This window comes from Drosophila serrata, unplaced genomic scaffold (assembly GCF_035046125.1).
Source record: "Drosophila serrata isolate PLE 108 unplaced genomic scaffold, ASM3504612v1 contig_296, whole genome shotgun sequence".
Taxonomy (NCBI): domain Eukaryota; kingdom Metazoa; phylum Arthropoda; class Insecta; order Diptera; family Drosophilidae; genus Drosophila; species Drosophila serrata.
Genome location: NW_028257194.1, coordinates 172,597 through 200,055, shown reverse-complemented (window position 1 = coordinate 200,055; position 27,459 = coordinate 172,597). Strand labels below are relative to the sequence as shown.

The window sequence follows — 27,459 nt, the reverse complement described above, 5'->3', positions numbered from 1 at the left end:
CTTATATGCAGTGAAAGATATAAATATCTATACTGACCACCAACCTTTGACATTCGTAGTATCGGAATCCAATCCGAATTCGAAAATCAAACGATGGAAAGCCCGCATTGACGAGTCCGGTGCCAAAATGTTTTACAAGCCCGGCAAAGAAAACATCGTTGCGGATGCCCTCTCAAGACAGCAACTTAACGTTCTGGGAGAGGAAGAAGCTTTTTCTAGCGCAGCCACAATTCACAGTGAGCTGTCGCTCACCCACACAATTGAAACTACGTTTAAGCCCCTGAATTGCTTTCAAAACCAGATAACTGTGGAGGACGCACGCTTTCCGTCGAAATGCAGCTTCGTCCTCTTTGGAAAGAAGAGACGGCATGCAAAGAGTCATTAATTGATGAACTCGCAGACATAATCGTTCCAAAGGGCGTAAACGCCATTTATTGTGATTTGCACACGCTGGCAATGATATAGGACGAATTGGTTCGGCAATTTCCAGCCATCAAATTTTGGCACTGCTAAAACCGTGTAACGGATATTTTTGCAGTTCCTGAAAGACGGGAAATCCTCACCGTCGAGCACAATAGGGCTCACAGATCGGCCCAAGAAAATGGTAAGCAGGTACTCTCCTACTTCTTTCCAAAGATGGCCAAGTTAGCTACCGAAATCGTAGCAAGCTGCAAAACATGTGCGAAAGCCAAGTACGATAGTCACCCAAAAAAACATGAGCTAGGCGAGACTCCGATCCCCTCTCATGTGGGAGAATTGCTACATATTGATATTTTTTCCACGGACAAAAAATACGTCCTCTCTTGCATCGACAAGTTTTCGAAGTTCGCAGTTGTGCAACATGTACACTCTAGGACAATAGAAGATCTTAAACCAGCCATACAACAAATCATGAATTTTTTCCCTACGGCTAGAGTAGTCTATTGCGATAACGAACCATCGTTAAACTCACATACTATCTCAGCCATGCTTGACAACCATTTTGGCGTTAGCATTGCAAATGCACCGCCACTCCATAGCGTCTCAAATGGGCAAGTGGAGCGCTTTCATAGCACCCTCCTGGAGCTTGCTCGGTGCTTAAAGATCGACAAGGGGATAACTGATACTGTGGAAATTATTCTATTGGCAACCGCCAAATATAATATGTCAATTCACTCTGTCGTTAACAAACGACCAGTCGACATCGTGCAACAGCACCCAGATGACCCACAAACGGAGGTCCGGAATAAGATCATTAAGGCGCAAAACACGCTCAGGACCAGGGAGAATGCCTCCTGACAATGCAGAATATTCGAAGTCGGCGAAAAGGTATTGGTAAAGTCCAACAGAAGGCTAGGAAATAAACTCACACTCTTGTGTGAGGAGAGAGCCGTAGAAGCGGACCTGGGGACCACGGTCCTCATTAAGGGGAGGGTGGTCCACAAGGACAATCTTAAATGATGCTACCAACAATGTCATTTATGTTTTTTATTCATTAGTTTATTACACCTTCAAGCCACTTGGCGCACACTCTTTCTTACTGTAAGGTTTATAGCCACTGGCATAAGTTGTTTTAAGTTCATTTAATTGGTGATGGGAAAACCCTCTATAAGCATAAAAATAGCTAAAGTTTAATTTCACAGGATTGGACCAACACTTTGCATATTCCTATCCTTGGCGTCGGCCCACGTTACTGATTATTCACAGGCCAGGAACATCCCCATCGTGGATGGTGAAATCCTAGTATGGGAGGAGTTCGCTTACGCTTAATAGAGGAGACAAATAATATGATCGACATGTTTCCGCTATCCCACATGAAAAAGCTTCTGAGCGTGGACACCGCTCACCTCCAGGACTTGTTAGAGTCGTTGGGCGTTTATCACAGAGTAGCTAGGAGCTTGGATTTCTTAGGATCAATGCTAAAGCTCGTAGCAGGGACTCCGGATGCCAGTGACCTAGAGAAAATCAGATTTTCTGAAATGAAGTTAGTCAAGGCAAGCAATAGACAGATTGAAATAAACACTAAAGTCCAAAACCAAATTAATCAGCTTTCCTATACCGTCAATTCAATCTTGAGATCAGCTAAAAGCTCACAAGTAGACACTGGACATTTATACGAGACACTGCTTGCTAGAAACCGCATGTTGATGAAGGAATTACAAAATTTAATGCTCGCAATAACCCTAGCCAAAATTAATATTGTTAGTCCGAACATTTGAGATCATGAAGACTTTAAAACAGTTTGGCTTGAGGAACCCTTCGACACACCTATAAGGAATCTTTTGTCCGTCTCGTCTGTAAAAATTCTGCAGTCCGCTAACATTTTACATTTTATCATAAAATTTCCCAAAATTAAACTATCCTGCAAAAAGATTAAAGTTTTCCAGATGCCCATGGTGGGACTATGTTGCAGATAATAGACAACGTCATAGCCGAAAGCAGTGGAGGAATTTACTCCATTAAAAACTGCTCCGTATCACCGGGAGCCGCATTCTGCCACCTGGCTTCAGAGAGTACGTGCGCCAAAGAACTACACGACGGTGGGGTAGCACACTGCCGAATACAAGAGAGTGACCTGTACCCGATAACCTATGTGGACGAAGGGATTGTAATCATCAATAACAGGTCGGCCAAAGTGCAAGTGGACAATGGCACAGAAACATGGACTCACGGCACACACCTCATTACCTTTGACAAACAGGCCACGATAAATGACACACTCTTCATCAACCACGATAACACCCAGAAGAGAGCTCCAGGGACAGCAAGTCTTCCCCTATTGAACATCACCGCCACCCAAGGTGTCCTCAGTCTCCCGTATCTTCACCGCTTGAGTGAACGAAACTTGGAGTTCATCAAAGAGTTCAGAGAAGAGATCGATAACAACCGAACACGTCTTGCAGCAACTATTGTAACTATTGCAGAGCACTCATTTGCATCGGGCTCACTTATAGGCATTTTTCTAAGGCAACGAAATCCGCAGGTCAAATAAGGCAAATTATCGCTGAATTACAGACGGCCGAAGGCGGTCTTTACTTATAGGGGGAGTAGTTAACTGTGGTCAGCCAGACCAGAGTCGTTGACCATAGTCAACATTATAATAACGCTCCGGCCAAACTGCTGACCCAGCAATGGGCCGGATACTCGTGCACAGACGGCAGACACTGCATATTTGCGTGGCCGCTGTGAGTTTTTGTTAGCTATAAGTTTATTCTTTATACTCAGTTCTGATTTGACATTCATTGAATAAAGAGCCACAGCTCATCAACTCAACTCCGACAAGCTGTCGTTTAAACCTTATTCATCACCTGTCTGAGTCCCTAGGCCAGCGGGTAAAAGGAGGGCAGTTACTCTCCCAACATAATCTTCCTAGTTCATCATTGGGAGATCTACGGCCAGCAGCCGCCAACAGTGGGCCTGACATCCCCCCCCCCCTGTGACCACCCACAACTGCCAGTGAAGCTTGCGTTGCCGACGGCAGTTCCACATTCATTATATGAATAACACTAATTTGTATATACTTTATATGGTCGGAGGTGCCTCCTTCACTGCGTTGCAAACTTCTGACTGAAATTATAATACCCTCAAGGGTATAAAAACGAAGCACTTGAATAAGACTTAATTCGAAATTAAAGCATATTTTTCTTCTTCGATTGATACACCGTGTATGGCGGCACAAATTAGGGCTATTGAAAAAATATCAATACATCGATATTTTTTCTCAAAATACTGCGATATTTTTTAAAAGTATTTTTGATATTGTGTATTGGTCCCTCTGAATTCCCAGCATCTTAGAAGAACGGGTTGAAACATAAAACTGAAAATAAGTGTAAGAAATACCACTATGATATATTACAAATATATATATATATAAGTTTTGCTATACCATTAAATTAATCATATATATAATATATATATTACTTTAAATTAAAATCTAATATATAAAATTCTCGTGTCACAGTTTTCGTTGCCATACTCCTCCGAAACGGCTTGACCGATTTTGATGAAATTTGTGCTTATTTTTTGTGCTTTAATTTTGTGCTTATCCGGTATCTATGAGAATCGGCCAACATCTATTTTTCATCCCCCTAAATGTTAGGGGTAGTGCATATATCTATATTTTTAGCATTTCCAAGTGCCCCTACTGCTGCGCCATCTACAGGCAGCCAGCTGAATCAAAGCATTTCCTGTCAAACATTCAAAACATATTGAAAGAAGAAACTTGAAAAGTTCTGAACCGTTTAAGCCCAAATTTTTAGAGAACATGCGTTGAGGTTCCAGCTCGGTTATTGACTACTTTTGATGTTGATAGCTTATCTGCGGTTGCGAATATATCTATTTTTTTTAGCGTTTCCCCGTGCCCCTACTACTGCGCCCTCTAAAGGCAAATCAAAGCATTTCCTGTCAAACATTAAAAACATATTGAAAGAAGAAATTGGAGATAAAAATTTTATTTTTTGTTCAGGTTCAGTAAGAAACGAAGTCATGCCACCAAAAAAGTCGAGTCACAGTTTTCGTTGCCATACTCCTCCGAAACGGCTTGACCGATTTTGATGAAATTTTTTGTGCTTATCCGGTATCTATGAGAATAGGCCAACATCTATTTTTCATCCCCCTAAATGTTAGGGGTAGTCCACCCCTAAATTTTTATTTTTATTTTTTAGACAAAATTTTTAATTTCTCTTTTTTTATGATACAACATACAAAAATACATACAATCCTCAATTTTCACCCTTCTACGATCAACCCTTATTTTTTAATAGCTATTTTAGTAATTTAATCATTTATCCTCGAAAACTGATCAATCGTCATTTAATTAGTTATCCCCGCCAGATGTCTACAGGTGTCACTTCTGACCCAGTAAACAGCAAGGAGTAGGGATGAGAACGAAGCCGGTCCCCTTTCTTTCTCACTCCCTACACAGTTGTCGGCCATCATTATTGTTTATGCATCAAGTGTAGTAGTAACGTTGACAATTATTATTTTGCTATCTCAGTGTAACTCTCATATTAACTTTTAATCATTCCTATTTTATCTATATACTAGCAGCCCGTCCCGGCTTCGCACGGCATTAAACATTACATTTAGATTTGTCAATTTTAACACATTCATAATAATAATAATAATATGACACATATTCATCCTTTATTAATTTTTTTTTTTTCAATTATTGAGGTCATAACCCTAAAAGAAAATACATTTATTTTGTTAGAGCTTCTCTGTAAACAATATTTGATGTTTTATTTTGTGGCAGCAAAATAAATTGATTTTTATTGGCTCCGACTCGCGATAGACCAACATACAGTTGACCATGATTAAAACATTTCTTTCGCACATCAATCCATACTAATTCGAAGGTTTTGCCTTGTGACTTGTTAATTGTTAATGCGAAAGATGTTTTTACCGGAAATTGAAGCCGTTTAAATGGGACTGTCATATCATTTTGGATCATCGGTATCCTCGGTATATGAGCTAGTTGACCACCTGCTGGGCATATTATGGTTAAGAGGGCACTTCTGAATACATCAAGGTTCTGGCAAAATCATCTTCCTGGCATAAGGTGAAGAAGGCAGTCAGAGTTGTCGCTGGCGGATTCAGGACTCTTTCTTGCACATTTCTTTCTTTGAAATAGACACGTTGACCATTCTCCTAATGGACTGCCAAGTGAACTAAAGCTGGATAGTGTTCATGAATGTGGAATGAAAAAATTCTCCATGCAGCCTCGTTGCTGCTTATGTATCTTCCAGCCTGGTATTGAGATATTTCATCGAGAACTCGTACTGCATTGTTGTCACCATTTACTGCCTGAACACCAAAAGCTGCCATATCGCTGCCTTTATTCACGTACTTGCAGATATATTTAATCGATTTCACGGAATTTCAATATTCTACGTTGATGTGCGCTTTGTATGATTTTGACAATAGTGTTGAGTATGGAACCACCCAACGATTGTCTACCTCAATATCACCAATTCTCATGTTTAAATTTGCCGAAGTCCCTCCATCTTCAGTTGACCGTCTCCTATACAGAGGATATCCATCGTCCCCTGTTACGGTGTTGGCTGTAAATGCTCGAGGATATCCCTTGAAACACTTCCCGTCTACCATGCATGGTGAACATGGGTTGAGGGTACCACATGGGCCATGGATCATGTTCTTGATGACAACTTCATGCAAATCCGTATCAACCTCGGCCCATGGAATCTCAGCGCATATAACATCGTCGATTTCGTCTGGAGTAATTTTATCATGCAGCCAAATCAGTATGTGCGCATGCGGCAATCCTCTCTTCTGCCATTCTACTGAATACATCCAGCAGCGCACAGATCCAAAAACTCCATGTTTCACAATAAAATCCATCAGTGACTTGAGCTTTTGTCTGAAAACACGGGCTGTGATGTCATGCCTATCCCTATACGATTGTCCAGGAAATAACAGCTGTACTATCTCGTCCCAAGCTGGATTGCATGTGAAGGTGATAAATAAGTCTGGACGGCCGTAGAACGAACATATGCCATGGCATCTTGAGCATATTCATGCATTTGGCGTGGACTACCTATGTATGAGGATGGCAAAATCGTGAGCTTTCCAACGTTGGTTGTATTACGGTCATTCATCACAGCATCCCGCAAATGGATATATTCCTCGGACCGAAGTTTCGTCTGATTCAATCGAAGGAGCCTGACAGTATATGCAGACCTGATGCATCCGACCAATAACGACATTGCGTCTCTCTCTGTGGAGGCCCGTTCTTCGTCACTCATATTCGTAATCTTACGTCTGTTTGCTTTTGTATTGCGAGTACGACGACCCAAACTCGACTTCTTGGGTGGCATGACTTCGTTTCTTACTGAACCTGAACAAAAAAAATAAAATTTGTATCTCCAATTCCTTATTTCAATATGTTTTGAATGTTTGACAGGAAATGCTTTGTCTGCCTGTAGAGGGCGGTAGATGTAAGGTAGATTTTTGATATTTTTTTAACACCTTGGATTACGTTATCTTAATTTTAGTAAGGATGCCTATTTTTTTTTTAAATGAAATATAGCCTATAACACTCAGGAATGATGTAGCTTTCCAACAGTGAAAGAATTTTTCAAATCTGCCAAGTACTTTCGGAGCCTATTCAATACATACAAACAAACTTACATTACCTCTTTATATAATAGTATAGATATAAAAATGAATTGCTGTTCGTTAGTCTCGCTAAAACTCGAGAATGGCTGAACGGATTTATCTTATCTTGGTCTTGAATTATTCGTGGAGGTCTAGGGAAGGTTTAAAAGGTGAGAAAAATTCGATTAATTGCCGGGAAAATCCTCAAAACAGTATTTTTCTATTTCCCATACAAACGTTTTCTAATTAAAATGGAGAGTCAATTTGTAATTTATTACCGCTGTATAAAGTTCAAATTCGCATGCGTGTTGGAGGATCTAATATCGCGTTCCGAAACTCAAAAAAAGTGAAAGTGAATCGCGAACGCAACAAAATTGCATAGTCTCACAGCTTCATATAGCTTCGAGAAAATTAATTTTAGCTAACTTCAGTTGTTAATCTGTCAGATTATTTTTTTAATAAGACTATATAGAAATCGAAAGATAAATCTTAAGTTTTGTCACAAACGTTAAATTATAAATCTTAAGTTAAATTTCTGAACGCAATCATAATATTTGACATTAGATTTGACAACCAACTAATATGTCAATCCATCCTGTCTGTCGCTTTTCAGTCAGAGCACGGAAAAAAGTATTACGATATTATATTGTATTACGAGTTACGATATCTATGAGTGCATCCTTCTATCTTTGTGGCTACGTGCGCGAGAACTTTCTTTACTTTGGTGATCCTTTGTGATAGTGACATTCCAAGTAATGTGCTCTTTTTTGTGATAGTGACACTTTACTGCTAAATAAGCGGGAAATTTTCTCAATTACAATTTACGATGCCGAGGAGAAGACGACCTAACCTAACATGCAAATCACCGAAACACCAATTTGCAACATCGCCAAAAATAGCGCAATGGCCAAGATCCTACAGGTATGCAAATTGATTGTTTGGGATGAATGCACAATGGCCCATAAGGGGTCACTGGAGGCACTGGACAGAACGTTGAAAGATCTTCGTGACAACCAAAATATTTTTGGTGGGGCCATGATTCTGTTGTCAGGTGATTTTCGTCAGACTCTTCCAGTTATTCCCCGATCAACTGTTGCTGATGAACTAAATGCATGCCTAAAATCATCAAATTTGTGGCAGTACGTAAAGACACTCCACTTAACAACTAACATGCGAGTATTTTTGCAACAAGATGAAACTGCAAATGTGTTTGCGAAGCAGTTGTTAGACATTGAAAATAATAAAGTTGCAGTGGACACCTCGACCGGATTCATCACATTACCTACAGATTTCTGTCACATCACAGACTCAAAAGTGGAGCTTATTCAGCGAGTTTTCCCAGATATAGCGCAAAAGTTCAATAACCATAATTGGCTGGGTGAACGAGCAATATTAGCAGCGAAAAATAAAGATGTCGAGGATCTTAATGCGACCATTCAGAATTTTCTTCCAGGACAGTTGGTTTCCTTCAAATCAGTCGACACCGTAATGAACCAGGATGACGTAGTCAACTATCCCACTGAGTTTTTAAATTCACTGGAATTGCCTGGATTACCACCTCACAATTTGCAGTTAAAAGTGGGATCAGTTGTCATCATGCTGCGTAACATTAATCAACCTCGACTATGCAATGGAACAAGACTGGCTGTGAAAAGACTGATGAATAACGTCATTGAGGCGACAATCATAAAAGGAAAATACAAAGGAGAGGATGTCTTGATCCCGCGGATACCGATGATTCCAACGGACTTACCATTCGATTTTAAACGGTTACAATTTCCAGTGCGTCTGGCCTTTGCGATGACCATAAATAAATCGCAAGGACAGTCGTTAGAAGTTTGTGGAATCAACTTGGAGTTTCCCTGTTTCGCGCATGGACAATTATACGTCGCGTGTTCGCGCGTCGGAAAACCGTCTTCTTTGTTTATTTACGCACCACAAAACAAAACAAAAAATATAGTTTATGAGAAAGCTTTAAATTAATTAACAGACTGTATTTTAACAGTGTGTGTCTGTGAATATCAAATTTAAACCTTATAAATAGCCAGTATTTCAGGATGAGGCAGTACGAATGCCGGGTCAGCTAGTATTATATATTTAAAAAAAAACTTTTTTAAATTTTATTGTTGGGACAACAAATGAATTTTAAATAAATCATGTTTAAAAGTTATATTTTGAATAATAATATTTTTTAATCAGCCTCTAGCCATCCAAACCAATAACCTCCAACGTGTCACCGCGAATACTTAAATCCATAAGAACGACGATAATTCCAATATCCAAAACATGTTATTTGTTTTCAAATTAGAACCGTCCGGTGCGTATATGTAACAGCTTCTTTCTGATGGCGAATGACGATCGTTTGGCTTATATCCAGAAAAAGCTTTTATGTCAGAATTGCTTTGCAAAAGACCATAGAATCTACGATTGCACAAGCGCCCTGTTCGACATGCCACGGTCGGCATCACACTTTGCTGCATCCAAGTAAATCCCCCAGTTTCCGATTCCTCTTGATGGTTCAAGGATAGTATCACCACCGATCCAAAGAATATCCTCGTTCTGCTTGCAAGTTACTACTTCTCCCAATGCCTTCAGAAAAAAAAAAACTTAAATTAAAATAAGTAGTAATTATAATTTGTCCCCCAATGCAAGCGCTAGCCGCTAAGTATTGCTGTGACGTCATAAGCAAGTGAGCCGCGGCGCACTGGCTGTGGCCGTCCAAAATATTTGAAAAAGACTCTGCATACAGAAATTTGCACACGCATACAAACGTGCGAGCGCTTGTACTCATATACACATATACACAGAAACGAGAGTACAGCGCAAAGAAACGCACCACTGCTCATCGTTCTACGGTCGATCTGCCACTGACAAGTAAATTCTAGTTGTGCTCGGTTTCGAACGAATGCTTCGAACTCGAAAAAGCCGAACGCACTCTGGGGTTCTAGACATATCGTTCGGGTGCTCTGGGGTTCCAGGCTCAGCCGTTTTTGTGATAGTACTTTTTTGTACTGTTTGACTTCTCTATGTATTTCTTGCTTAGTGGTTCTATGTTATTTAGTTCCAAAATACCTTCAATCTGATCTGAAGTATTGCCGTGTTTTCATTAACCGAGTTTATCAGCAATTAGAGCCGGTCCCCTCCAATACAACTTTCATGGCGGGATCTTTAATTTAAAATAAGTTAACGAGCTGAGAGTACGAGCGAAAGGCAAATGGTCGAGAACAGCCTGTTTTATTAAAAATTGCATTCTTTAGTACGGTATGGAAATTCTTAAAGTGTTTTGCAGCGCGAAAAAGTTGATTCTTTTAAAGTGTGACGGCACTTTTTAATAGTTATTAAGAATTTTTGGAGGTCAAACTTTGTTGACCCGGCACTTTTACAACACGTTCAACATTTGTTGGCTCGTTTTTGATTAATATTTGTCCCAAAGCGATTTGCATGGCGCCTCCCTTGCACAGCTCCCAGACGTCTTAGTATGACAGCAATCAGGATTACATGCATAAGAAACCCTTTACTGTTTTGATTATATTAACTGTATCAGCTCTTCTAAGCTTCTACACTCATCATTTACGAATATTTTTTTTATGTCGGGATATATAATTTAAAATATCTAAAGGAACTGCAAGTGTGAGCGAGAGGCAAATGGTCGAAAACAGCTTGTTTTATTAAAATTTGTAATCTCTCTGGAAGCCGCCTGGAAAATACTAAAAGTGTGGCGTCGGGAAGCCCCTAACACCATGGAATTTTCTTTTTAATTTCGTGTCTCCATAAAGGCTTTTTAAACGGCGCTGACAAACAGCCGTTTTAAACTATATGACCCTTGCTCTCTCTCACTGCTTTAAAATGTAGTTTTACCCATTCCATACCGTACTATAAAGTTTTGCCGTTCCGAAATTTCTTAGGAAATTTTGTTCGTCATTCGTTGTTTATCCAAATTTTATGGATTTGTTTTGGCGATGGTTGCTCTATAATTCTTCTAGTCGTTGAGAATTTAAGCATTCGCTACGAAAATGTAAAAAAAAGATGGCAAAAATCGAGGGAAATATTGAAGGCGCAAAAATTTATACCGCATATCTCTGGGTTAAAAAATTGTATTCAAACCAAATATTTTCATAACACAGAATTTCTCGAAAACTGTTTCTGACGATACTGTACGCCGTGTCATAAAAAAGGCTGGATACCAAAATAGAGTCGCTCGTAAAAAGCCTCTGATCTCGGAAGTTAATAGGCAAATCGCCTAACTCTGGCAAATGAGCCAGTGTTTTTAATGGGGACCGAAAACAACGAAGCACTTAAATAAGATTTAATTTACAATTAGAGCACAGTTCTCCTCTTCGATTGAGATTATGTGCATGTTCGCACAAATTCGTTGAGGATTGCAATCTTTTTTTTGGAAGCAAGCATCGACAATATTGTATGGAAAACGACACGTTGCGTTAGGGTCAATATGAAGTCAGTGTTTGTTACTAAGGTTTTAAAATGAAACAAGAAAGTTTTACGACACTGCTCTTCCGCCGGGCTAGCTCATGAGGCCCAGGGCTGGTTTCGACCCAACGCCCGCAGTCCGCACAATAGTATATCGAACTTGTCGGACGTCTCAGACAACACTCATCTCTAACAAAACTATCTTCACTAATTACAAAAAAGGTAACTAAACAAACAAATATGTGCGGACGACACTGTTGGGACGAATTGGTAGCATTGGTTTTCCCGCCACGACGCACCCATCCATCCTGTGATGCCTCCTGGTCATTTAGGGGCATCACCCATCTCCTGCGGGCCGGAACCTGTTCCAGGCAGTCTGGGGACCGGCTCATCTCCCCCAGGTAAACTACTCTACTCTACAAGTTCATTTTTCTATTTAATCGCTGTTTAACAAAATTGTAGCCCTTGTATTTAACATGGTAGGTAAGTGATGTGTCTTAGGGGTCACCTCACTCCCGGCGTGGCCTCAGTCAGGGATGCGCTCGCGCCAACGCTGCCTCTTTTGGGGACTCTAAATTCCCGGAGGAGAAGCGCCTCAATAACTTGGCCTCAATTGGTCCACCAAAACAAGATTCCCTCTTTCGTCCCTAGTCCCTGCTGGAGCACCAAAAGAAATTAGAAGGGTTCGGGTGTTTGAGAAAAAATGTAATACAACGGCCTTGCTTCTGTTCCGTTCCCCCTCGATCACAATGCTTGTGTTCCACAAATCTCGGACCCTGGATACGGCCAAGCGGAGGACAAGGTAAACGACACTAACACTAACAATAAATAAATAACACTAAAACTAATTTCATTTTGCTCCTCATCAGTGGCCCCAACGAGATAGGCGGTCTGGAAAGCGGCTGCGTATTGCCAAGGCAAAAATATGCCCAACACCTTTGTGTTCACCCTTTAGCCGGAACGGACTCATCGGATGTAGCCACTGGCGGCTTCGGGCTTCGGAGCTGGCGGCGCTCTCGGCTTCTGCGGCGCTCTGGGCGACGGCTCTCGCGACGGCTGTGGGCTACGGCTCTAGCGGCGCTGAGCGACGGCTCTCGCGACGGTAAGTCGGCAGCTCTGGCGACGGCTCTGGCGGCAGCTTTGGCGGCGTCTCTGGTGGCGGCTCTGGGCTACGGCTCTGGCGTCGGTAAGGCGGCGGCAAAGCGACGGTATGACGGCTATCTGGAAACTTCATCAATAAATCTTAACCGCGGTCGTCTTGCCAGAACCTCCCTTTATGGCCTCGGTTCGTTCCCTCAGTTCCGTACCTCCAGCCCGTTACTTCTTCATCTCCTTCAGTGCCTCGTCCTCTCAATCCGCATCCGAATTTCCCGGTTCGCTTATTTGCCTCTCACCACTTCTAACGATGGTTTGTATGGCACCTATATGATATAGTAATCCGATTTTCATAAAATTTCACACACAATTTAAGACTAATATAAAATGTCTATATCTCAAATTTAATGAAAATCTGTTGAAAACTGGAAAAGTTATCATTTTTAATTGTATTGATTTCTCGATCGTTCCAATGTGAGCTATATGATATAGTAGTCCGATTTTCATAAAATTTTACTAAAAAGTGTAGAATAATATGAAAAGGCTATATCTCAAATTTGATAAAAATCTGTTGAAAATTGAAGTTATAATTTTTAATTTAATTAATTTCTCGATCGTTTCTATGGGAGCTATATGACATAGTCGTCCAATTTTTATGAAATTTTAGAAAATTTTACAAATTTGTAGAATAATATGAAATGGCTATATCTCAAATTTGATTAAATTCTGTTGAAAACTGAAAATGTTATAATTTTTTTTGTAAACATTTTCCGATCATTCCTATTCAGCTATATGATATAGTCGTCCGATCCAGCCCGTTCCGACATATATACGAGTGAGAGTATATAGAAGACTAACTACAAAGTTTCATTCAGATAGCTTCAGAACTGAGAGACTAGTTTGTGTAGAAACGGAAAGTCGGACATGGCTAGATTGACTCGGCTGTTGATCCTGATCAAGAATATATGTAAGTTAACTGTGGTCAGCCAGACCAGAGTCGTTGACCATAGTCGACATTATAATAACGCTCCGGCCAAACTGCTGACCCAGCAATGGGCCGGATACTCGTGCACAGACGGCAGACACTGCATATTTGCGTGGCCGCTGTGAGTTTTTGTTAGCTATAAGTTTATTCTTTATACTAAGTTCTGATTTGACATTCATTGAATAAAGAGCCACTGCTCATCAACTCAACTCCGACAAGCTGTCGTTTAAACCTTATTATTCATCACCTGTCAGAGTCCCTAGGCCAGCTGGTAAAAGGAGGGCAGTCACCCTCCTAACATAATCTTCCTAATTCATCATTGGGAAATCTACGGCCAGCCGGCCAGCAGCCAACAGTGGGCAAAAATTTTAGATTAAAATAAAATGGCTATATCTCATATTAAATAAAAATATGGCGAAAACTGAAAAAGTTATAATCTTTAATTTAATTAATTTCTTTTATTTCTTATAAAATTGCTATGTATCAAATTTGATGAAAATCTGTAAAAAACTAAAAATGTTATACTTTTTAATTGAATTATTTTCTCGATCGTTCCTATGGGAGCTATAAGATATAGTCGTCAAATTTTCATAAAATTTTACACAACATTGTAGAATAATATGAAATGGCTATATCTTAAATTTGATTAAATTCTGTTGAAAACTAAAAATGTTATCGCCACCGCGATTGTCAGTCTTCCGATAACAGCCACCGCCATTCTCATTCCTCTCAAATTTCTCGATCGTTCCTATGGGAGCTATATGATATAGTCGTCCAATTTTTATAAAATTTTACACAAAATTGTAGAATAATATGAAATGGCTATATCTCAAATTTGATGAAAATCTGTTGAAAACTGAAAATGTTATACTTTTTAATTGAATTAATTTATCGATCGTTCTTATGGGAGCTATATGATATAGTCGTCCAATTTTCATACAATTTTACACAAAATTGTAGATTAATATGAAATGGCTATATCTTAAATTTGATAAAATTCTGTTGAAAACTAAAAATGTTATCGCCACCGCGATTGTCAGTCTTCCGACAACCCACCGCCATTCTCATTCCTCTCAAATTTCTCGATCGTTCCTATGGGAGCTATATGATATAGTCGTCCAATTTTTATAAAATTTTACACAAAATTTTAGAATAATATGAAATGGCTATATCTCAAATTTGATCAAATTCTGTTGAAAACTAAAAATGGTATAATTTTTTTTGTAAACATTTTCCGATCATTCCTATTCAGCTATATGATATAGTCGTCCGATCCGGCCCATTCCGACATATATACGAGTAAGGGTATATAGAAGACTAACTGCAAAGTTTCATTCAGATAGCTTCAAAACTGAGAGACTAGTTTGCGTAGAAACGGACAGACGGACAGACGGACAAGGCTAGATCGACTCGGCTGTTGATCCTGATCAAGAATATATATACTTTATATAGTCGGAGGTGCCTCCTTTACTGCGTTGCAAACTTCTGACTGAAATTATAATACCCTGCAAGGGTATAAAAACTTACTGGTTTCCCAACACTAAAGCTGTTTAAGCCACATTGAAAATTACTTAAAATGTGTAGCATTTTCCCCGAAATCAGATAAAGAAGGGTTTCTACACTGCATTCCGAAAGGAAGCAAACTATTCGAGTTAATCCATATTGATCATTATGGTCCGATGGCCACCGGCAAAGTAAAAAATATATTATTGTGGTTATCGATGGTTTCACAAAATTCGTACGTTTATATACCACAAAAACCACTACACAAAGGAAGTTATTACAGCTCTAAAGGATTATTTTAGAGCATACAGCAAACCTAAATGCATAATTTCAGATAGGGGAAATTGTTTCACTTCCAAAGAGTTTGATGATTTTTTATTGGAGTTCGAAGTCAAACACATGAAAATAGCGACTGGATCACCTCAGGCTAATGGGCAGGCCGAGAGGGTTAACAGGAGTCTAGGACCAATGATAGCAAAGCTATCAGCTACCAGAGAAAGGTATATACTGGGACACTATTATAGCTAAAGAAGAACATGCATTAAATAATACACAACACAGGAGTATTAGACAAATTCCAAGCAAAGTACTTTTTGGCATAGATCAGAAAGGAAAAATTGTAGACGAGTTAAAAGAAAAACTAGAAGAATTAGAAAATATCCAAAAAACAGCATAAATATAAAAAAGGAGATTATGTAGTAGTGAAGGATTTCGATAGCACAGCAAGAGTATCTAGGAAGTAGATTCCGAAGAATAAGGGACCATACGTAGGTAGACAGGTTCTTATTGAAGGACGTAGAAGGATTTCAGGTTCCCGTAACCCATACCAAGGCGTCTGGAGCATCCAAAATATTACGCATTGGATAGGCAAAAAAAAAACTTACACATAATTAAATAATAGTGATGATATCGACTAACAAACACAACATGTACATACGTATAAATATGAGGAAATCATTAAAATCATTGTACAACTGTTAATAAAGATTGTAAGCTGCGATCAGGGGATCAGGTAGTCAGGAGGGCCGAGTGTGGCAGGATAGATCTGCAAGGCCTACTGTACCACATAACGATAGACATTAAGTTACAGAGCCCACTGTATAAGAGCAATACGCAAAAGAAAATACCCGTTAGAATTATAACTAATATAGTCGTGTCTGTCAAACTTAAGGAATATCATTAAAAGATACAATTGTATGCATAGCTCACAGAAATGAATGGAAGTAGCATAAGAAATAGGAATGAGACATTGGGTTGCTGACGCTAAAAGTATAAAGACGTGAAACGGAAGAATTAAAGATTTATAGCAAGCTGAACAGTTATTGCCTTTTAAAATATGTACTTTGATATATTTTTAAAAAGTTTTATTTTTAATAGCTTTGTGAAAATTATTTTTTTAAATACCCTCCAATTTTCAGGCGTTGAGGGTTGTGTAACCCTTTAAGAGAAAAACATAAATTTCATAAATTAATTTAGCCTAACGCCTATTTAGCTAAATCTCCCTCCACCTTTAGCTTTAGTTTATAACTTTAAGGGGGGATCAACGGATGACTGTGTCATCTGCCGTAACTGTGTACACCATCGGTAGTGCGACTATACTCTCCAAGCGAGGGCGGCTGGAAGCAGGTCCCCAGTCGAGGCTCGACCGGGGATGCTGACCAATTGTAGTCGGGCGGACTTAGGCAGTCTTTAATTAGCCTCCCCTCAAGTCAGGTGTGTGATGCGACCCGTGCACACTGACTTCCAGGTTCGCAGCTGAGGGGTAATTCCAAGCTGTGTCTGCACGGAGCCTTCCCAGGGCCAGGCAACCCTGGGTCGTAAGTGGCCTTGCCGCAGTTTTGGGGCGAAGCTGCGGTCGACCTTCTTCAAAGCCCCAAACCCCCTCTGGCCCGCTGCGCTTGCCAGGTCGAGCAAAGCGGGCGATAATGCAATGAGATGACTACTACAAACCGAGCTTCGGAACTTCCGGGAGAGGATAAACCCCAAAAACTGTCAACGAAGGACGAGAAGGAGTTGCAGAGGCCGAGACTGGTCGCTGCATCTCACATTGCATCGGAGACCGACGGAGAAGAGTCGCAATCCGAGGGGAGAGCGAGTAGCACTCCCCAATCGAAACACACAGGTGGGGCTCAGCTGAGCACCACCTCAGAGATAGCGAAAATGTCTCACCATCAGAGACGAGCGAGGGTCAACAGAGCCCGCTTCGTTCTCGGCAAGATAGCCAAGAACGAGGCTGAGGGCAAAACTGACCCTCGGGATGCCGAGGACAAGGCCAAATTCCTTGCGGAGATCGCGGAATTTGAGCAGTACAAAGCGGCAAACCCGGCGGCGTTCCAGCCCTCGAAGGCAAAGCGAATTCGCTCACAGGAAGTGAGCGAAAGCGCACCTAAGAGAGCGAAGGACCCACAGGGTAAGCCGCGAGCGACGAACTTTGTCAGCCAGGCAAAGAAGTTTAGCGAGGTGGCCAGAGACAGTCTGGCTATGGCACTGGTGGACGAGCTCCATGACGACGGTCGCCTGCTGTCGGAGAAGTGGGAGGAGATCGAGGCCAAATTGGCCGACATGGTGACCGACAGGTTGGTTAGCATGCCGACCGGCCCCATCCCCTCCTTCGACTCCTCAGACGTGGTCAGAGGGCACCGGGTCATCAGGTGCGACGATGGGTTCTCCCGAAGCTTCCTGGCGGAGTGTGTGGCTAAGATCAGCGACACATGGGCTGGCCTTAAGATTAGGCTAGTCCACGCCAGGGAGATACCAAGGAGACCCAGAGCTCGCATCTGGTTACCAAAGGGCCAAACTGACCATGCTAGGGTGATCGCCTGTCTGAAGGCTCAGAACCCAGACATAAATACGGAGGACTGGACCATCCTCAGAGCAGAGCAGGAGATGAAGGCGAGTCAGCCTTTCCTCCTGCTGATCAACCAGCGCTGTCTGCCCCAGCTGGAGGCAACGGACCACAAGGTCAGGTACGGCATCAGGAAGGCCAAGATTAAGGTCTTCTTGGCCGAGCCGGACGAGATTCTGGAGGACGTCGATGACAGCAACAAATTGTTGGACGACATGGTCATCGACGACAAATCTCCCGACGCCAACCCCACCAACATCGATGTCGAGAATCGTGCAGATTAACCTGAAGCGCAGCTCGCACGCTTCAGCTAATCTCACGATCCTTCTAAGGGAGAGGGATATCGACATCGGCCTGATACAGGAGCCTTGGACCAGGGACGGGCAAGTCGCTGGATTGAGAATCCAAGGATACACACTATTGGGCACAAACGAATGGTAGGTCGAGAGCTTGCATTGTAATTAAGAATCACTTTAATGCTTTTCTCTGTCCCAATCTCAGCACACCTGACCTAGCAGTGGCCAGATTCGTAGCGGCGGATGGGAGCGGAGTCATTATAACATCGGCGTACATGGCCCATGACGAGCCGGCCCCGCCTGAGCCGGTAGTCAAGCTGCTGCAATGGGCGGAAGTGAAGAAGACGACCCTGGTGCTCGGGTATGATGCGAACGCAAGACACACGCTCTGGGGGAGTTCGGAGACTAACGAAAGAGGTGAGTCACTCTTTGACAATATTATCTGTAGAAACGTAACAATTTGTAATAAGGGCAATACGCCGACCTTCATCTTTCCGAGTACGGAAAATTTTCAAGGTTGGGAAGAGGTGTTAGACCTCACATTACATAAAGAGCAGAACAATTACAGGGTCGAGAACTGGAGGGTATCGACAGAACACTCCTTCTCAGACCATAGGTACATTTTCTTTGAATTAACGACACCTGTTAAGAAACAGGTGCCAAGAAGGAACCCCCGTAGGACGGATTGGAACAATTTCAGCGAAATTGTCCGATCAAAAGTAACCGGCAGGAGGATCAAGACTATATCCACTGCAAAGGCACTCGACAAGGAGGTCGAGGGCCTAACTAAGATTCTGAACAACGCCTTCAAAGAGACTTGTAAGCTAACATTCTCGAAGAAGCAATACCCACCGTGGTGGACAAAGGAATTAAGCGAGCTCAGAAAGAGCGCGAGAAAGTCCTTTAACCACAGCTATGTAACCCGGGATTGGGAATCATACAAAGAGGCACAAAAAATTTATAAGAAGGCAGTATACAAGGCCAAGAAAGAGTCCTGGCAAAACTACTGCGAGTCACTGGAAGGCATAAAGGACACGGCGAGAGTAAGCAAAATCCTCGCCAAGGGGCACACAAGCCCTACCCTGATCAACAGAGCAGACGGCTCTGCTACGACGACAATCGAGGAGTCACTAGAGCTACTAGTTGACACCCACTTCCCAGGAAGCCTCAGAGTGAACTCGGAACCCGAGGATGGAACGAGCTCTCATATGGATACACCTACGAAAGACATCATTACCACTGAGCGAATCCAGTGGGCAATAGATTCTTTCGATAAGTGTAAAAGCCCGGACCCAGACGGCTTAATACCGGCAATGCTACAATCAGCTAAGGACAGTATTTGCAAATGGCTAAAAGCCATTTATGAAGCTTGTTTAAGACTGACGCACGTCCCACTGCTGTGGAGAGAGGCTAAAGTCATTTTCATACCGAAACCGGGCAGAAGGGGGCATATCCTTGCAAAGGATTATAGACCGATAAGTCTTACCTCCTTCGCCCTGAAGACACTAGAGAGACTCCTGGACGTCCACATCCGAGAATCTCTAGAAGGACATCGACTCTCGGATGCGCAGCATGCGTACCGCAGAGGAAAATCAACGGAAACAGCGCTACACGTAGTTGTTCATCATGTTGAGAAGACACTACAACACAAACAATACACGATGGCAGCCTTCCTAGACATCGAAGGCGCGTTCAATAACGTGAACCCCGACTCTATCCTGGACTCCCTCAACTTGCTAGGTATTGAGAGAGGCATCAGAGAGTGGATCGGAGTCATGCTAAAGAGCAGGACGATCACAGCCGAACTGAGTGGCACTCACCTCACGCGGACTGTGAAGAGAGGCACACCTCAGGGCGGGGTACTATCGCCCCTACTCTGGCTCACAAATATGAACGCCATATTGACAGATCTCAATACGGGTGGAGTCAAAGCAGTTGCATACGCGGACGACGTAGTACTGCTAGTTTCAGGACCATACCCTGACGTTATTAGCGAAATAATGACGGGTGCGCTAGGTCGATTAAACAAATGGGCGAGAACCTGCGGACTAGGTATCAACCCCACTAAAACGGAACTTATGCTCTTCACGCGAAGAACTAAGATACCACCCTTCAACATGCCCAGTATCAACGGCATGGAGCTAAAACTATCGAAGCGAGCGAAGTATCTAGGAGTTATTTTGGATAAAAAGCTCTTATGGAAAGATAACATTGCAGAAAGAGTAAGGAAAGCAAGCATCGCATTCTACTCCTGCAGGAAAATGTTTGGGAACAAATGGGGACTGCACCCAAAGATAATTTTATGGCTCTACACTGCAGTGGTACGACCAATTCCTACATACGGAGCCCTAGTATGGTGGCCGGCACTAACTAGGGCTTACAACAGAACGAAGCTGACACGGATGCAACGGGCAGCGAGTGCGGGGGTAGTGGGTGCAATGCGCTCATGCCCTGCGGCTGCCCTCAACGCCATCCTGGATTTAATGCCGATAGAGCTGTTTGTGAAGGACACTGCGGCACAGAGCGCAGTAAGACTGAAGGCGAGCAATTGCTGGAGGGACTACGGCGCCGGGCACGGTAAGATCCTTGGAAACAGTAGCATTAATACAGACGTTAAGACCGACTACATGATCGCGGAAATGAAATTCGGGAATGCATTCTCGACATCATACCCATCAACGGAAGACTGGAGTAGGGGCAGAGTAGTAGTGGAGAACGAGGTGTCCCTCTACACCGATGGCTCAAAAATGAGCTGCGGCGTAGGGGCTGGGATCTTCGCTGAAAATTGGAGAATTGAACAGGCTTTCAATCTCTCTAACTCAGCGACGGTCTTTCAGGCTGAGTTACTAGCCATAAGGGAAGCAGTCGAACTTTCCTTAAGGCAGGACCTCAGGGGCAAAAGAGTTCGAATCTACTCGGATAGCCAAGCGGCTATAAAATCCCTATCTGCCGTGAAAACGAACTAACGAATTGTGGCAGAATGCAAGAAGGCCCTTAATAGACTTGCCGACAAAAATATGGTACAAGTAACTTGGGTACCGGGACACAACGAGATCCCAGGTAATGAGAAGGCAGACGAACTAGCCCGTGCAGGCTCGGCAGGGCTAAGTTCTGACTTCGAATTACCGATCTCCCTAAACGCGATCCAGACAAAGATCCATGACCACTTTAGGCAGATAGCTAATAAAGAATGGCAAGGCAAGAGTGATCACAGAAGGTCAAGGGAATGCTGGCCGAGGTACGACGAAAAACGAACCAGGGAACTGCTATCCAACAGCAAACGGGATATCAGCAGGTTCACGGCACTCACCACGGGACATTGGGCGATCGGTTCGCACGCAATGAAGCTGGGACTGCCATACAACGCAATCTGTAGAAGCTGTAAGCAACCTACAGAGCAAGAGACACCGGAACATCTGCTCTGCTTCTGCCCAGCGCTAAACTATATCAGATTTCGCCACTTCGGTGCCTACCAGATGGAGTCACTGAGAAACATAGGAAAGCTGAAAGTTTCGGCAATCCTAGGTTTCCTGGCTGACTCTGGATGGTACTGATAGTGTATAACAACAACAAACAGAGGGAGTGGAACAAAAAGGAGCTTAGCTCTAATTGGAGGCCCCAGATATGGGCCTCACCACTGCAACCTACCTACTTACCTTAAGCAAAAAGTATGTAAATTAATATATATATTGTTTGCAAATTTATAAATCTTTAATAATTACTAAAGAGAAGAAAAAATAGGTTAATTCAGATATATTGCCTAGAACAGATATATTGATTAATAAAGTATTATCACTAAGCAAGAAATACATAGAGAAGTCAAACAGTACAAAAAAGTACTATCACAAAAATGGCTAACCTGGAACCCCAGAGCACCCGAACGATATGTCTAGAACCCCAGAGTGCGTTCGGCTTTTTCGAGTTCTAACTTAAATAATTTGTCCGCCAATGCAAGCGCTAGCCGCTAAGTATTGCTGTGGCCGTCCAAAATCTTTGAAAAAGACTGCATGCAGAAATTTGAACACGCATGCAAACGTGCGAGCGCTTGTACACATATACACATATACACAGAAACGAAAGCACAGCGCAAAGAAACGCACACCTGCTCATCGTTCCACGGTCGATCTGCCACTGAAAAGTGAAGTCTGTTGTGCTCGGTTTCGAACGAATGCTTCGAACTCGAAAAAGCCAAACGCACTCTGGGGTTCTAGACATATCGTTCGGGTGCTCTGCCGTTTTTGTGATAGTAGTTTTTGTACTGTTTGACTTCTCTATGTATTTCTTGCTTAGTGGTATTATTTAATGAAATACAAAATTTTAATTATATTTTCATAAAAAATACTTTGCCAATATACCATGCTATTAGAGGAAAAAATTAACCTTTAACAGAAAATAAAAAAAAATGTATTTTAGTCAATTTTAAACATAAATTATTTTTTTTTATGTACATACTTTAGCTTCTTCTAAACGTCCAAGGGCCTTAAGAAGATTTCCAAGATCGCTGCGTACGCAATATAAATCCTACACAAAGAAAAGTTAAGATATGAAAATCGGTTAATAAACCAAGAAAAATTAAAAACGAAGAAGTAAAAGCTAAAGTCGAGCGCTCGGTCCCTAATGATTTGTACATTAACTAAAGCTGATATAAAATAAAAAAAATAGAATGCAGCAATCACACATTAACGTTCTCACGAAGCGAATCAAAAAAATATTTGTATTTTTTTATATTAGGCAATAATAGGCTCGTTAGGCAATAAATTGACGAGAACCGATTAGAATTACTGAATCTGTGAATAACCTTTCTATGTTCTTAGATTGTATATGGGCATTTCCAACGTCGCGCAAAGCACATTCGTACGCATTCAAAGTAAAGAAGAAAAAAAAGCTAACTTCGGCGAGCCGAAGTTTTTGCGGAACGCAATATATATATGTATAAGTTAAAGATTATTAGCTATTTTTTATTAAAAAATAATCTTTATTATTTTGAGTTGGATTAAGAACTAAATTTGCTTAAGCTTAACAATCGTTTATATAGGCTGCTTGCTGCTCCATCGCTGTCACCGTCTCTGCCGCCGTCATTACTTCCGCTGATGTTCTTTGTTTTTCCGCTGACGTTCTTTGTTCTCATTAGCCGGTTATGACGATTTGTAACTATTGGCCGCTTCCAATTACCATTGGTCAATGCATTGATTTCCACATTGGCAGATGCCCTAGATATGGTAAGCCACGTGCGCTGAGCTTGCATCTTTTGGGTAGCGATCGTGGGAATACAAATCCGGAAGTTTGAGTTGGTAGTAAATTGAACTTCTGGTTTCTTCACCCGGTTGCGCCATATGTACTGAGCATGCATCTTCTTTGTCAACGATTTAAGAAACTAGGTTGTTAACTTATATACATATATATAATATATCTTAAATTTGATGAAAAAATTTTGAAAATTGAACTTTTTTTTGTCAACATTTTCAGATTGTTCCTATGGCAGCTATAAAATATCGTTTGTTGATTTTGAAAATTGAACTTTTTTTTGTCAACATTTTCAGATTGTTCCTATGGCAGCTATAAGATATCGTTTTTTGATCTGGGCCGTTCCGACACATAAAAGAGTATATAGAAAACTAACTGCAAAGTTTCAATTAGATAGCTTCAAAACAGAAAAGACTAGTTTGCGAAGAAACGGAAAGACGGACAAAAGGACAGAAGGATGGTCGGACATGGCTAGATTGACTCGGCTGTTAATGCTGATCAAGAATATATATACATTATTGGTGACTCCTTCACTGCGTTGCAAACTTCTGACTGAAAGTAAAATACCCTGCAAGGGTATATAATATAATATAATATTCTTTTGTCACAGTGTCAGTTCCCATACTTCTCCGAAACGGCTTGACGGACTTTAAAAATTTTTATACCATTGCAGGGTATTATAATTTTAATCAGATATTTTGCAATGCACTGAAGGAGGCACCTCCGACCATATAAAATATATATATTCTTGATCAGCATTAGCAGCCGAGTCGATATAGCCATGTCCGTCTGTCCATCTGGTGGTCCGTCCGTCTGTCCGTTTTTACAATAACTAGTTTCTCAGTTTTAAATGTATCTGAATGAAACTTTACAGTTAGTCTTCTGTATACTCTCTCTCTGTATACATATATGTCAGAACGTGGCTTTGCCTCTTCTGTCAAGATCAAACGTCAACTTCTCCAAACTCCAAACAGAAAACATAAAAGTAAAAACCAACAAAAACTACCAACAACTACAAGTGCAAGTGCAAGTGCAAGTACAAGTGCAAGAGAACTGAAAAAACTACCAACGGTACAAGTCAGAGTCGTAGAGATGGTCTTCCCTACCAATCCCCATAAACTTCTCCCTATACTGCAGTGACAGCACCAACGTTTTCGGAGGAGCAGCACTTTTGGTGCATAACTCCATCCCACACTCCCATAAAACCCTCAGCCCAGACTTTGAAGCCACCTGTGTCTCGATTAACTCTAAAAGAAAACTAGATCTCATATCTCAATGTATTTTGCAATTGTGTTGCCTCTGGAGTTGGATCTAGGGGAGCCAGCTGTTAAAGTCTCCTAGTACGATAGTAGAGGGGATGTCGGGGTGAGAACATTTTCTAAGTTTTTAATGTTGAATTGTTTGGCAGGGCATACAAAACAATTGCAAATCATAGAACTCCAAGAAACCCACCTCACCAATACATCTTCCCTACCAATCCCCATAAACTTCTCCCTATACTGCAGTGACAGCACCAACGCTTTCGGAGGAGCAGCACTATTGGTGCATAACTCCATCTCACACTCCAATAAAACCCTCAGCCCAGACTTTGAAGCCACTTGCGTCACAATTAATTCAACATCAAAAACTTAGAAAATGTTGTAACCCCTACATCCCCCTCTACTATCGTACTAGGGGATTTTAACAACTGGCATCCATATTGGGGCTCCCCTAGATCCAACTCCAGAGGCAACACAATAGCTAAATTCCTTGACAGATCCGACTACACATTACTAAATGACAAATCTCCAACCTACTATTCGACACACAACACATTTACGCACATTGACCTCTCTCTCGCCACAGCCAATATCTCCCCAGAGATCTACTGGAGAGTCCTCAATGATCTACACGGAAGTGACCACTTCCCTATTCTAATCTCAATATTCCCTTCACTTTGATCCCCGACGCTCACATCCAAACCCTACTTCAATCTTAAAAATGCCTATTAAGACCTTTTTAGATCGCATATTTCCAAACACTCCACTCATACCCAACCCAGTAGCAACTCAAACAAAGAAGCAGCTACACTTTAAAAAAATCCTAATCTAATCTGCCCACCTATCCACACCTTAGAACACCACCTTCTCCCTCCCCCACATTGTTCCCTGGTGAGACAAAAACCTTGCACTCCTGAAAAAAATAGAAACCCCAAATGGCGAACTTTAAAAAACAACATCAGCATTGAAAACATAATTGAATATAAAAAAGCTAATGCCATTTTCAGAAAATCCATTAGGGAAGCCAAAAAATTCTCTATCTCAAAATTCACCTCTGAAATCAATCCCATATTCCGACCCAATTAAAATGTGGGCAAACATCAAACGTCTTTGTGGAATGTACCCTTCGAAACACATACATAGCATCCACAACCCTACCTCCCAAAAAACTACTGTAGATCCAACCGAAATAGGCAACACACTCGGAGACCTATGGTCAAAAGAGGCAAAAGACTCCAACTTACCTACCGAATTCCGCACCAACAAAATTGTCCTTAGACCACCCTGTCCCTACCCCTTATCCCCAACAGCCCTTGAAATTGAAAAAAACATTACACTTATTGAACTTAACGCAGCCATAATCTCTCTAAAAGGACACACACCTGGCCTAGACCGCATCTCTTATCCTATGATTAAAAATGCACCCATCTCCTATAAGCTTCGAATCCTCCACCACTTCAACTACATCCTAGACTCTCACATCCCCCAATCCTATAAAATCAGCCTCGTACTGCCAATCCTCAAGCCCAATAAGCCCCAAACCAACCACAACTCCTACCGCCCCATCTCACTCAACCCTTGCATGGCCAAAGTTCTCGACAAAATCCTAGCGAAAAGGTTATGATGGTTTGTTTTAGCAAACAAACTCATACATAACAACCAATTCAGCTTCAAGAGGGGCAAATCTGTTCTAGATAGTCTACTTTAAGTAGATCATCTTGCAACCAGATCCTTGTCTCTAAAAAAACACATTACTATACTTTCTCTCGACTTCGCTAAAGCTTTCGATAAAATTGGCATCTACACCCTCATCCGTCAGTTGGAGGAATGGATATTAGGCCCCCGCATAATAAAATACGTTCACAACTTCATGTCTAACCGGAAAATGATAATAAAAAACGGCACATCCCTCTCCCATAGCTTCCCTCTCGATAACGGCATCCCTCAAGGTTCCCCTATCTCAGTCATCCTATTCCTAATTTCCTACAATTCCCTTACCAATATTATCTCCCTTTCACAACAAGTCAAGTTCACTGCCTACGCCGACGACTTTCATCTTATCATCCAACACAACCGGAACAGAAACCCCCAAAACAATCTTACAACCCTATTCCAGCAAATCTGCGAATGGTGTTCCTCCTCTGGATCATCCCTCTCTCTTGAGAAATGTCAAGTCCTACACATATCCCGTAAAAGAAACTGCACAGCAAAAATAGTCACTGGCTTAATCAACATTCCTACCAATGACTCTACAAAAATCCTTGGCTTGACAATCAACAACCGGTACAAGTGGCATTCTCACATAATCAACCTAAAAACATACCTCTCCCGTCTCCTTAACATCATTAAACACCTCTCCTCAAGAAAATACAATTGCAACACCGCCTCCCTCATCCAAATCACAAACTCCCTCCTCATCTCCAAAATAGACTACTGCCTACCCATCTACGGGAAAGCTCCAACCTCCATCCTTAACCGACTCAAATCCTCACAAAACGCAGCGCTTGGTGGCTTCAGAACAACACCAACAAATAATCTGCTCACTGAATCAAAAATAAGCCCTATTCTAATCAGACAAAAATACCACACTGGCAAACTAGCAACTAAACTGATCCACTCGAATGACTCCCCAATTGGCAAATTCCTCAAACCAACAAAAAAAAATACAGGTACCCCAGCACAATTGATACAATAATTGACTCCTGCAAA

At 41.7% G+C, this 27,459-nt stretch overlaps 2 protein-coding genes across 24 annotated transcripts in view; one reads left to right on the top strand and one right to left on the bottom strand.

The window, feature by feature from the left end:
- Positions 1 to 27,459, bottom strand: part of sxc (O-linked N-acetylglucosamine (GlcNAc) transferase sxc) — a 251,110-nt gene that overhangs the window by 81,320 nt on the left and 142,331 nt on the right. For 16 of the 23 annotated variants that reach the window (XM_086837110.1, XM_086837107.1, XM_086837104.1 and 13 more), the window contains one exon: positions 22,700 to 22,768. The exons of the other annotated variants lie outside the window; for them this stretch is intronic. Coding sequence is in view for 8 of the 16 variants with exons in the window: in XM_086837107.1 (XP_086693233.1) it covers positions 22,700 to 22,768 (69 nt within the window). In the remaining 8 variants the exon portion in view is untranslated. The remainder of the gene's footprint in view (positions 1 to 22,699; positions 22,769 to 27,459) is intronic. 23 annotated transcript variants of the gene reach the window in all.
- On the top strand, positions 12,201 to 12,957 carry LOC147643039 (uncharacterized). The gene is made up of 2 exons (XM_086837123.1): positions 12,201 to 12,325; positions 12,393 to 12,957. Exons 1-2 carry the CDS (start codon positions 12,273 to 12,275, stop codon positions 12,955 to 12,957), a joined length of 618 nt encoding a protein of 205 aa, XP_086693249.1. The 5' UTR covers positions 12,201 to 12,272.